The sequence below is a fragment of the Primulina tabacum genome, chromosome 15 (genome assembly GCF_025594145.1).
Source record: "Primulina tabacum isolate GXHZ01 chromosome 15, ASM2559414v2, whole genome shotgun sequence".
In the NCBI taxonomy this organism is placed as follows: Eukaryota; Viridiplantae; Streptophyta; class Magnoliopsida; order Lamiales; family Gesneriaceae; genus Primulina; species Primulina tabacum.
In genome coordinates this window covers 33,651,143-33,664,338 of record NC_134564.1, presented here as the reverse complement: position 1 = coordinate 33,664,338, position 13,196 = coordinate 33,651,143, and the positions used below count along the sequence as shown (strand labels likewise).

The 13,196-nt window shown below is 33.7% G+C and overlaps 2 protein-coding genes and 1 pseudogene across 2 annotated transcripts; all 3 read left to right on the top strand.

The window, feature by feature from the left end:
- Nucleotides 1-749: 749 nt before the first annotated feature.
- LOC142527245 (mogroside IIIx synthase-like) lies at nucleotides 750-2,445 on the top strand. The gene has a single exon (XM_075631986.1). The coding sequence runs from the start codon at nucleotides 833-835 to the stop codon at nucleotides 2,183-2,185; it is 1,353 nt and encodes a 450-aa protein (XP_075488101.1). The 5' UTR covers nucleotides 750-832; the 3' UTR covers nucleotides 2,186-2,445.
- A 1,774-nt stretch (nucleotides 2,446-4,219) lies between these two features.
- LOC142527244 (mogroside IIIx synthase-like) lies at nucleotides 4,220-5,955 on the top strand. Its single transcript, XM_075631985.1, has one exon. The coding sequence runs from the start codon at nucleotides 4,400-4,402 to the stop codon at nucleotides 5,753-5,755; it is 1,356 nt and encodes a 451-aa protein (XP_075488100.1). The 5' UTR covers nucleotides 4,220-4,399; the 3' UTR covers nucleotides 5,756-5,955.
- Nucleotides 5,956-9,220: 3,265 nt separating this feature from the next.
- On the top strand, nucleotides 9,221-10,618 carry LOC142528005 (divinyl chlorophyllide a 8-vinyl-reductase, chloroplastic-like; annotated as a pseudogene).
- The last annotated feature ends 2,578 nt before the right edge of the window (nucleotides 10,619-13,196 follow it).

Sequence of the window (13,196 nt, the reverse complement as noted above, 5' to 3'; positions counted from 1 at the left end):
CTCTTAAATTGGTCCGCCACGGGGGTTTCATCATTGAATTTAAAACTCTTGAAAGTCAAAATACACAAAGAATAAATGAAAATATAAGAAAAGACTCAATAATATAATCGTCTAAATGTACGAAGTTCCTTAAAAAAAACTCTTAAATGGATAATCAACTCAGATCACAATTTGATAGCCCAGATGTAATCTGATAATATATTGGATATTCAAAAGTTTTTTATTTCTTATTAGAAAATATCCAGTTGACGGATTCTTTCGATTCTGATATATAAATAATATATATGCATATGTTTTGTGATTTCCGATTTTTTATGTCCACCAGCGACCATTTTTGGCATACTAAAAGGGATTGCCACCCAAAGTAAGCATAGAGCAAAATTATATCACCCGACAGATCTTTCCCCTATATGTCTATATTTGTCTTCTATATTGCGTTGTGAAACAATCACGGAACTTCTCGATCAAGATGAGTTCAAGAACTCAATTATACACAACAGAGAAGAATTAAGAATGTTAATGCATAAAGTTGGAAACACAAGATGTATAGTGGTTCGGCCAATAGGCTACATCCACTTGGGAACCAGGAGCAATGGATTTTATTATAACTCTCAAGAAATCAATTTACAGGAAGATGTTTCTGTCAAGGAATAGAAAATTATTGAAGGTGTCAGCCTGAAGAAAGTGAAAGCTCGTAGCTTCCTTTCATTATCTATCTTGACTCAAGATTGCCATGTGCTTGCCTGGATATAATTCATCGGTCAATGGTCAACAGCCTACTTGCTCCATTTATACAACTAAAAGAGATTCGAGCTAGCTAGAGGTTTCATTCATGGAAAAAGATAAGGCGAAATCCAGAATCTTGATGTTTCCGTACTTGTCTTATTCTCATGTATATCCTTATTTTGAACTAGCCAAAAGGCTCTTCAACAGAAATTTTCACATATACTTTTGTTCTTCTGCTATCAATCTTGAAACCATCAAGAAAACTATGCAAAAACAGTCACCCACTGATTCCTCAATTGAACTTGTGGAACTTAATGTACCATCATTGCCTCAACTTCCTCCAGATCTCCACACCACCAAGAATGTGCCTCCCAACCTGACATCAGCCCTTTTACAAGCTTTCCAAATGTCAAGATCTAGCTTCTGTGAAATCTTTAATAATTTGAAGCCTGATTTGGTGATATATGATTACTTCGAACCATGGGTTCCAAAGCTTGCTTCACGTCTAGCTGTTCCTTCTGTTTACTTTTCAACTGTGGGAGCAGCAACGTTTTCGTATTTCCATCATTTATTTACACATGGGAGTGTTTTTGCTTTTCCTTTTAAGGAAATATATCTTTTGGAGCATGAAAAGAACGATGTAAAGGCTCGGATTGAAGTGGAAATCGAAGATGCTGATCAAGATTTTGCCGATGGAATGCTCAGGCTGTCTAGCGAGATTGTTTTGATCAAGGGGTCCAAAGGGTTTGACGAGAAGCATATGGATCATCTTTCTGTTTTGTGTCAAAAAAGAATCGTCCCCGTTGGACTGTTAGTGCATGATTCTGAAGGAAATAAAGAAAATTCTGATATTCTCCGGTGGCTAAGTGAAAAAGAACGATTCTCCACTTTGTTCATTTGCTTTGGTAGTGAATACTTCTTGTCCAAGGGGCAGATACAAGAAATCGCAAAAGGGTTGGAGCTCTGCGACGTAAATTTCATATGGGTAGTAAAATTTTCAGTTGAGGATGAGCTTGTCACCTTAGAAGAGGCATTACCTCAAGGATTTCGTGAAAGGGTGAAAGGGAGAGGGATGGTTGTGAATGGATGGGCACCACAAGCCAAGATTTTGTCAAATCCTAGCACAGGTGCTTTTGCAAGCCACTGTGGTTGGAGTTCTGTGACAGAGAGCTTGTATTATAGCGTTCCGATTATAGCCATGCCGATCAGATATGATCAGCCGATAAATGCTAGGTTGGTCGTGGATGCTGGTATCGGAGTGGAGGTTGTGAAGGGTCAAGACAGTCTTTTTACAGGGGAAGAACTATCGAAATCGATCAGTAAAATTTTTGTGGAGAGGACTGGTGAAGACATAAGGTCTAAAACAAGAAAATTGAGCCAGAAGATTAAAGAAGAAGAAGAACAAGAATTAGGTGAAGTGGCAGAGCAGATTATGAAGCTATGTTTGAAGAATAAGTAACAAGATTTTGCATGAACTCACTGTTAAAGGTGTAAAGATCAAATTCATTTGATCTACATGGTTGGTTTGGCTTTCTATATGTCAGGAATTGATTCAACTAATTAATGTATATGAAGCTTTGTGTATCTAAACTTTAGATCTATTTTCATGTCATGAACCTGCAGCAGTGCAGTGTGGTGGACTTGAAATATGGATTTTGTCAACTCTCGAACCCGTGACATCGTCTTTGCTCTTAAAATAAAAAACACATCAAGAACAAGTCTCATAAATTTACATCCAAATTCAACTGTTCTGATGTTAATAAAATACCTTTGATATAAACGTATGCAACGGGCTTAATTAGGCATTACTTATTTTAGCGTAGAATGAACGTGTATTGATGCGTGTTCCAAGTAATAAATAGTCATTTGGTGATTCAGGATTTATTCCATACTAACTTTGTGGACACTGCTCTGATCCCATTCACATTTTGACATGTGTCAATATTTTTTTTTTTACAGTTTTGACCAACCTAACTAACAGTAAATACTTGTGATGTGTCATTCATTGATTGGTTCAGGGCAGTGTCCTTGCTGCCAGGGTCGACCGAACCGTGATTCAGTCAATAGCAGAGTTTATTCCATACTACCTTTGTGGGCACTGCTCTGATCATTCACATTTTGACATATGTCAAATATTTTTTTTTTACAGTTTTGACCAACCTAACTAACAGTAAATACCTGTGATATGTGGTTTACGGCAGTACCCTTGCTGCTAGAGTCGACCGAACCCAGTAGCAGATACCAATCTATCCTTGCTATTTTATTATTTCAACTTCATCGTTTACTCGGGTGATTCAGCAGACGTCTTGATCTTACTTATCTATTTTAAAATTTTAGTACGACAAGTGCAAAATTTCAGAGAAATAAAATAAAGTAAAATAATTACATCTAAGACATTACTGTATAAAAACAAAAAAATCGAAGACCATCCTCTTTTTGACAAAAATTTACGTGAGATAGTCTCACGGTATTTTTTGAGACAGATCTCTTATTTGGGTCATCCATGAAAAAATATTACTTTTTATGCTAAGAATATTACTTTTTATGCTGAATATTGGTAGGATTGACTCATCTCACAGATAAAGATTCGTGACACCGTCTCAAGAGAGTTATTCGTCCTCCTTTTGGCTCTGTCTCTTAGCACATTTAATTAAAAAAATAACTTTGAAAAGCATACATCATCTGCCAGACTCAAAATAGGTTCACGGGTAACCATAAACCATATGCACCATCTGTCCGATATATGGGTACTAAAATAAAGTACATAAAACAAATTATTACTGATTTTTTTAAATATAAAAAGAAGAGAATAATGAATTTGTTGTTAATGATTTATTGTTATTTTTAGGAATCAAATAAGATGAGTCCACATGATCTCCAGTTTTTAAAATCGGCCTGCCCTTGAGTTAGTCCCCATAGTTTCATACTAAAATGCTTTTGGTCCCTAAATATTTCATCTTATCAGTTTGGTTTGATGTTGTGGAATTTTTATTTTGATACAATGATATGGTTGAATTTTAGGTGGCATTCCAACTAGGATTATTTTCATCGATATTCAAAACTCCTTGATGTCATGTCATCGGCTTAGTCAGTAATTTTCCGCTAAATTTTTTATAATTTAGCGGACCAATACTAAAGTTTGACCAACTACAAAGCTAAAAGAGAAAATTGAGGACTAAAATGATTTTTCTCAGAATAATATTAAGGATATAATTTAATTTATTATGGTAGCATCCAACTGATTATTGATTGACTGGGTAAGCAAATTTGATGTTTCATATTTCCATCCTGAAAAAAAAATTTAAAATGAACATGAGCTAGGTCATTGGGCCTCTACATTGGGCCTATCACATACCTCCGAAACTCAAAAATCGTTACCTCCTAACAATATAATCCAACGACTTTAGTTCAAACTGGAAAAGAATTGTAGCTGGAGAACTGCAGTGGGCCTAGTATATCGCCTGCGTGCTCTTTGGAACCTAGCTGGGCCTTAGCAAGTACTGTTTTCGTTAATTTTCTCACTAAAACTGTATTTTATTAGTATATATCGCCTACTTGCTCCTTGGAACCTCACAGGACCGGAATTCAACAATCATTGGAGAACTGGGAGCTAAAACTAAAAGTTCTTGAGAGAAATACAAACTAAAAAGAATTTGAGTGTGAGGTTTCATTCATGGAGAAATTGGAACAGGCCAAATTTAGAATCTTAGTGTTTCCGTACTTGTCGTTTTCCCATGTATATCCCTTTTTTGAACTAGCCAAAAGGCTCTCAAACAGAAACTTCCACATATATTTTTGTTCTTCTGCTATCAATCTTGAATCCATCAAGAAAACTATGCAAAAATCAATCAGCGATTCCTCAATTGAACTTGTAGAACTTAACGTGCCATCCTTGCCTCAACTTCCTCCAGATCTCCACACGACCAAGAATTTGCCTCCCAACCTGACATCAACACTTATGCAAGCTTTCCAAATGTCAAGTTCTAGCTTCTCTGAAATCTTCAATGATCTAAAGCCTGATTTGGTGATATATGATTTCTTCCAACCATGGGTTCCAAAGCTTGCTTCATCCCAAGGTATTCCTTCGGTTTATTTTGCAACTGCAGGAGCAGCACCTTTTTCATATTTCCATCATTTATATACATATGGGAGCACTTCTACTTTTCCTTTTCAAGAAATATATCTCCTGGATCGTGAGAAAGTCGAGCTAAATGCTCTGGTTAAACCAGAAATCAAAGATGCTGATCAAGATTTTTCATTTGGAATATTTAGGATGTCTAGTGAAATTGTTTTGGTCAAGGGGTGTAAAGGGTTTGATGGGAAGTATATGGATCATCTTTCTGTTTTATGTCAAAAAAAAGTTGTACCTACTGGACTATTGGTGGATGATTCTAAAGAAGATGAAGGAAACTTAGATATTCTGCAGTGGCTAAGTAAAAAAGAGGGATTCTCTACTTTGTTCATTTGCTTTGGTAGCGAACACTTCTTGTCTAAGGATCAAATACAAGAAATCTCAAAAGGGTTGGAGCTATGCGACGTAAATTTCATATGGGTAATAAAATTTTCGGTTGAGGATAAGCGTGTCACCTTAGAAGAGGCGTTCCCTCGAGGATTTCTTGAAAGGGTGAAGAATGGGAGAGGGATGGTTGTGGAGGGATGGGTTCCACAAGCCAAGATTTTGTCGAATCCGAACATAGGTGCTTTTGCTAGTCATTGCGGATGGAGTTCTGTAACAGAAAGCTTGTATTATAATGTTCCAGTTATAGCCATGCCTAGTAGATATGATCAGCCTATAAATGCTAGATTGATCGTCGAGGCTGGTGTTGGAGTGGAGGTTGTGAAGTGCCAAAATGGTCTTTTTACAGGGGAAGAGATATCGAAAGCGGTCCGTAAAGTTTTTGCAGAGAGAAGTGGTGAAGATATGAGGTTTCAAGCACGGAAATTGAGCGAAAAGATTAAAAAGGAAGAAGAACAAGAAGTAGATGAAGTGGCAGAGCAGATTTTGAGGCTTTGTTTGAAGAACAAGTAGCTAGCATGAACTTTCACCAATTCACAGCTGAAGTCGTTGGAATTTCAATTTAATCTATGGTTGGTTGGTTTCGCTTTTTAATTGTCGGGAATTGATCCAAGGAAATGTAAAAGTTAATTTGTATGTATATCCAAGCTTCAGTTGTAGAATCCATGTGATGAACGTATTTGTTTATAGGGATGATCACATTTCTGGGGAGATATATTTGTTTTGTATTGTAATTACACTAAATAAGACCGGCTTGTAGCCCAATGATCTCAGCTCTTTGTCGAATTAGCCGGTTCCCCGGGTTCGATCTCCCTCCCCGCGTGTATTGTAATAAAAAAAATATTACACTAAATGAATTTTACCGGACGAGAACTCGAGTTAAGAGATGAATAAACATGGACGTAGAGTCTCATTCCTTGCACATAAGTGCGCCTGGAATGGATCAGTCCTGGTCGTAAATATGGGCATCCCCATTAACATCCAAACCTAAGTACAGTGGTGGTCTATGCCTATTTTCAAACTTGGAAAAAGTTTGTAAATCTTTTATTAAAGCATGTTTGGCCCAAAAAAGAAAAAGAAAACTTTTTTAAAAAACGTCTTATGATATCCATAATTCCGTATCATTGCGGTAGAGTCCACAAAACGGATGTCTAGGAGATGATGTCCAACCATCAATAATTGAAATTGCGTGGTTCTATGGAATACACAAAGCATCGAATTCAATATATCCATCAGTTTGTGAATAGTCTTGGAAAGCAATTCAACTCTATCTCCAGAAATGGCCCCCTCGTATCACACATGTTCTTTGCTGATGATATGGTGCAATTTGCGGAGGCTTCCACACAACAGTTAAATATCATCCTTGAATGCTTAAATCGGTTCTGCTCAAGGTCTGGACAAAAAGTTAACCGCCAGAAATCACATATTTTTGTCTCAAGAAATGTTGAAGCAGCTGTGGCAAACAACTTATCTTCTATATCAGGGATTCCATCAACGGCTGATCCTGGCAGTATGTCGGGGTACCATCAATTCATGGGAGAGTCACTGGTAACCTATTCAAACATGTTCTGGACAGAGTGAAATCAAGGTTAGAGGGTTGGAAAACCAAGTATCTGACCTTTGCAGGCGTAAGGTATTGGTGCAGTCAGTGCTTAAATCCATCCCACTATATTCGATACAAACTAGCCTTTTACCGGTGGGGATATGCTCTGAAATAGAGAAAACAATTCGAAATTTTATGTGGGGAGGACAGAATGGGGAACGCAAATGTCACCTGGTGAACTGGGAAGTTTGTGTGAATCCAAAGTCTAAGGGAGGCCTTGGTATTAAGAGATTACATCCAAGGGATTTAGCTTTTAAGACAAAGCTTGGTTGGCGGTTAATGGAAGAAAAAGATAGTTTTTGGGCGCGAGTCTTGAAGGGCAAATACATGCAAACTGCTCCAAATGGACAGGAACTCCAGGCTAAACAAGGTGCATCTAATGCATGGCAAGGTATAACCAATGTTGCAAATTTTTTAGAATTGGGAAGGAAGGTTGCCGTTAGAAATGGAAAATCCACATGCTTTTGGATTGATAAATGGGTGGGAAATGAACCATTGGGCAAATTTCTACTTAAGTACATTGACTTAGTGGAAAGATATAAAAAAGTCCATGAATATTGGATAAGGAGAATAGGTTGGAATTCAGAAGCCTTGAATGAAATGTTGCCTACATATATGAAGAATATATTGGCTACTTGTATTGTGAGTAACATTGAGGATATAGAGGACAGCAGATGCTGGGACAAAACGAGCAACGGGCGATTCTCATTAAGATCAGCATATGATATGATAACTGATTTGAATGAGAGGACAAGTGATAATTCTTGGCAAAACATATGGAAGCTAGAAGTACGTCATGGGAAGATTATGATGCTGAGAGGCTAAGAGGAGGCCTTACCACTAATGGAATGTGTGCCTTCTGTCATACCTCCATTGAAGATATGGAACACCTCTTCCGTAAGTGTGGTGAATCACAAGGAATCCGGTGTAAGTTAATGCCTCAAACGGCTGATCAATTGTCCCTGAGACTAAGCTTTGATGACTGGTTAATGACAAAATTGATACATGAGCAACATAATAATATAAACATGGACTGGAGCACCTTTTCTGCTACTGCGTTATGGTGGATTTGGCAATGCCGTAACCATTTTGTATTCAAGGAGAAGAAAGTGAACTTGGGCTTTAAAGTGCTGTGGATGAAGAACCAATTTGGGGAAATTAAATCAGCTTTTAGTGCTAAGAAGGTAATGTCGAACCGCACAGTGGAATATGAAAATTGTGTGTTGCAGTGGATACCACCACCCAGAGGATGGAATTCACTTAATGTGGATGGATATTGCAAACAGGCTGGCCGAATGGCAGGTGGAGGTGGACTACTCCGTGATGAGTCTGGAATTGGATCACAGGTTTCGTGTTTAACATTGGATGTTCGATCGAAAAAGCTGAGCTATGGGCTGTTCGCGAGGGGCTTGAACTAGCATGGAACCGAGGGCACAAGAGATCATGCTTGAAGTTAATTAAAAAGTAGCAGTGAAGTGGCTGATAAAGAAAGAATGTCTTGTTCATTGTCACTTGATTTGATTTCCTTCAGGATAAACTTTATAGCTAAAGATTTAGAAGTTAGATTGAGATATATATAAAGGGCAGAACATGGCAGCATATTTTTTGGCTACTCAAGCACTGGAATATGATCAAGGATACCTATTCATGTCGATCCATCCAACAGATTTACAGGATATCATTGATGAAGACAGGTAAAAGTTCGTAGAACGATAGCTATTCATTAGTTGTTATCGTTGGGTTTCCCTCTATCTCGACTCCAAATATATGCATATATATAAACACACACACATATATCCATCAATAGAGACATCAAAACAGGCCAGTGAGATGGACTTGTTTGCAACCTTCTATTTGGCAGGACGCGTCATTTCTATATCATACTTCATATATTATCGGAGAATCGAAAAAATAAAATATTATTCATAATATTATGATATACTGATGTAGTAATACTATTGGAGAGTAAACAACATAAATTATTCCTTCTGTTTCTCCTCTCTGTCGTTTTTTTGGGGGCAAGGGAATTGAATTCTTACCTTGTTTCTTTTTGACAATGTTATTAGGTTTTTGGAAGATATTTAATTATCCGATATGTATGGTATTCGGAGTTCATTTTTGGGCTTTGCCTCACAAATTCTCGTAAGGCCCAAATCCATTTATTGGTCTCCCCAATCCCATAAGCTCCTGTGATATTCCCACCAAATATGAACCAATCATTTGGATTCTACCGCGACAGAGGCATTAAGCTATAACAATTGACGATTCTTATTCAGTTCACCCTTCTTTGTTTCTCCATTTTTATGAACTTTCTTTGACACAATGCTCTTCCTTGGTCCAATTTTCTTCTGAAAATTTGGTGTCCATAATCAACAAAATGTCAGTTTCCCTTCAACTGCAATGGACTCACACTGCGCTCCTCTAAAAATCTGAGCTATAGAAGGTGTTTACTCTCTCATTTTGATAATCAACTTAGGTAACACTATCCCATATGTTTTCCCTTTTCCTCCTGTTTATTTCTTACATCCCTTTAAATTTGGGAGAGAAAGATTTAAACTTGTGACTGCCGTATCTACGTCTACCCCAGATGTTGAAACAGTACCCAAGGTCTCATTCAGAAACAAAAACCTAAAAGAAATTAACGTTTTGGTGGTGGGTTCAACGGGTTATATTGGAAATTTTGTGGTTAAAGAGTTAATTAAAAGAGGTTTCAATGTTATAGCCATTGCTAGAGAAAGAAGTGGTATAAGAGGGAAGAATAGTACAGAGGAAACATTCGGTTTGTTAAATGACGCGAATGTGTGCTTCTCGGATGTTACCAAGCTAGAATCTTTAGAGAGAAGCATTGAAAATCTTGGGATTTCTGTTGATGTTGTTGTCTCTTGCCTTGCTAGTAGAAATGGTGGAGTTAAGGACTCATGGTTGATTGATTATGAGGCAACAAAGAACAGTTTTATTACTGATAGGAAGTATGGTGCTTCACATTTTGTTTTGCTCTCTGCGATCTGTGTGCAAAAGCCCCTTCTTGAATTTCAACGAGCAAAACTGAAATTCGAGGCAGAGTTGATGGAAGAAGCCAAATTGGATGAGGGTTTCACTTATAGTATAGTTAGGCCTACTGCATTTTTCAAGAGCTTGGCAGGGCAGGTTGAGTTGGTTAAAGATGGGAAACCTTATGTCATGTTCGGTGACGGAAAATTATGTGCCTGCAAGCCGATCAGCGAGCAAGATTTGGCTTCGTTTATCGCGGATTGCGAGTTGAGCGAAGAAATGAGTAACTGGCTTCTCCCCATCGGGGACCAGGGGATGCGTTGACACCATTGGAACAAGGGGAGATCCTGTTTAAGATGTTAGGAAAGGAGCCTAAGTTTCTTAAGGTACCAATTCAGATAATGGACTTTGCTATTGGAGTTATTAATTTTCTTGCGAAGGTGTTTCCTTAGCTGGAAGATGCAGCTGAGTTTGGGAAGATCGGAAGGTATTATGCAGCGGAGAGTATGCTGATATATGATCCCGAAACCGGAAAATATGATGCAGATAAGAAAACCATTTTCTATGATGCAGATAAGAAAACCGGAAAATATGATGCTGATATATATGATCCCGAAACCATTTTCTAGAAATTCTTTTGTTGTCGGTCCAAAAATACTCGAAAAGCAAGTTTGCCTATCTGGTTTTGGATTCTTGAAAAAAAAAAAAACCAACTCTGGTTGTTCATTAAATCGAAAAGTAATATTTATTTTTGTATAATTTCACTAAAACTAGGAGGATGATTGTATTGACTATTGAGTTGAACTAGCAATGTTCATTAAAATTGTACTTAATGATACTTTGTCTTCCTTTTATGTAATCATTAGAATTAGATAATATTTAAAATTGTTTGAATAACATCATGTTTATAAGTATTTATCTATATCTATATAAATATACAGATTGAATTGTGAATTTCCTTTATTATCCTCATTAAAATTGTACTCTAACGACACTTTGTCTTCTTTTTATGTAATTAGTTAATTATTATTAATCCACTCACTAATTATTATTTATTACTCTTTCACTCAATTTCATGGCATGACTACAAATAATATCAAAGTATTTGTTCAACAACTAATGATTCGAATCAATATGTAATAATATTATTTATAAATTTAATTGGTTTTGTGAAAATACCTTACAAATAATAGTAATAGTGTTATACATTCTTTTATTAAAATAATCAATATGTAATAATATTATTTATAAAATTAATTGGTCTTGTGAAAATACCTTACAAATAATAGTAATAGTGTTATACATTCTTTTATTAAAATAAATAATACAAAAAATTTATATTTAACAAAACAGAAACATTTTTTTATTAAAATAAATAATACAAAAATTTCAATATATAATAATATTATTTATAAAATTAATTGGTTTTGTGAAAATACTTACAAATAATAGTAATAGTGTTATACATTCTTTTATTAAAATAAATAATATAAAAAATTTATATTTAACAAAACAGAAACATTCTTTTATTAAAATAAATAATACAAAAAATTTATATTTAAGAAAACAGAAAATAAGAAATTATAAATTTATATGTCGAGGTTTAATATATATCTATATCTATATTTATATACTAATAATCTATATATTTTTAAATTTAAAATTAATTACTTTAATATTTACATTGACACCAAATTCACAGGAAATCACTATCATAAATACATGTTTATTTTTTTTTTTCATCTACTCATTTAATAATAATCATTAATATATTTTTATTTTTAAATTTAAAATTAATTACTACATGTTTTCTTTTTCATATATTCTTTTAATAATAATCATTAATACATTTTTATTTTTAAATTTAAAATTAATTACTTTAATATTTACATTGACATCAAATTCACATAAAATCACTATCATAAATACATATTTATTTTTTGTTTGTTTTTCATCTATTCATTTAATAATAATCATTAATATATTTTTATTTTTAAATTTAAAATTAATTACTTTAATATTTACATTGACATCAAATTCACATAAAATCACTATCATAAATACATATTTATTTTTTGTTTTTTTCATCTGTTCATTTAATAATAATCATTAATATATTTTTATTTTTAAATTTAAAATTATTTACTTTAATATTTACATTGACATCAAATTCACAGAAAATCAATATCATAATGTTATAAATTTAAATAAATTGTTAATATTACGAACATTAAGGTAATAATGGGAAAACGAATAGAGATGAGTGTGATTAAATAAAATTAAATTATTAATAAATATTAAGGTCATATAAAACATTTTTTCCCATTTAGAAGGTAGATATATATAGATTACTTATGTATCAACAAAAATACGTGATTGAGAGAAAATGTTTATATGTAAGTGATTTCATTGCAAACATTTAAGTTATTTAATCAATTTTCAATATATGATGCTAAATACATATTACTAAATAATATATTATCTATTAATTAATCTATTAAATATATGACTTTCATTTGTAATCTTACTATTATATTATTTTTTTTGTTTTACAATTTGTCATGTTAATGATGTTATTTAAGTCATTTTTTTATCTTAGTTTAATAAGATCATTAATAGTGTATTTAACTCAATCAAACTAATTATTATTTTAATTTACTTTTAAATTTAATTTTAATTACTTAAATTTATATATTGTCGTCAAATAATAATTTGAAGACAAAGAGAGATGAGTCGGACTGAATAAAAATAAATTAATAATAAATATTAATGTCATACAAAATTTCTTTCTCCCATTTAGAATAAAAATATTTTCAGACTCTATATGTGTCAATAGAGATATGTGATTGAGAGAAATGTTTGTCTGTAAGTGATTTCAAACACTGTTTTTAAGTTATTTAGTCAATTTTTTTTATAAATACTGCTAAATAAATATTACTAAATAATATGCTCCATTTGATCATTTTTTGTTCTTGCAATGAGAGAAGTTTTTTTACCCTAGCGTTAACATGTTTGATTGTTATATGTCATTTGTATTGATCATGTAATTGTGTTTGGATTGTTTATGTGATTTGTTTGTTTGCACAAAGAAGGAGAAACAAAATCAAATATCCAACAAAAATGGTTATTTTTCAATTTTTTATTTTTGAGATATTTTGTTAATTTTTAAACACATAATGCATGTTTTCTGTTTGCTTAGATTACTTAGTTTGAAGTGACTTACAAAATATTAAAAAAATTGAAATATTTCTTCGTTTTTACATTATGTCTCAGAATATCAAGAGATAATATTTTTTATTTATTAGGGAAAATGTATTTCCAAACTTCTGTCTATAAATCAATATTTAATTTTTTTACGAC

Excerpts from the sequence above, each read along its gene's own strand:
- LOC142527244 (XM_075631985.1), top strand. The coding sequence starts at position 4,400 with ATGGAGAAATTGGAACAGGCCAAATTTAGAATCTTAGTGTTTCCGTAC.
- LOC142527245 (XM_075631986.1), top strand. The coding sequence starts at position 833 with ATGGAAAAAGATAAGGCGAAATCCAGAATCTTGATGTTTCCGTACTTG.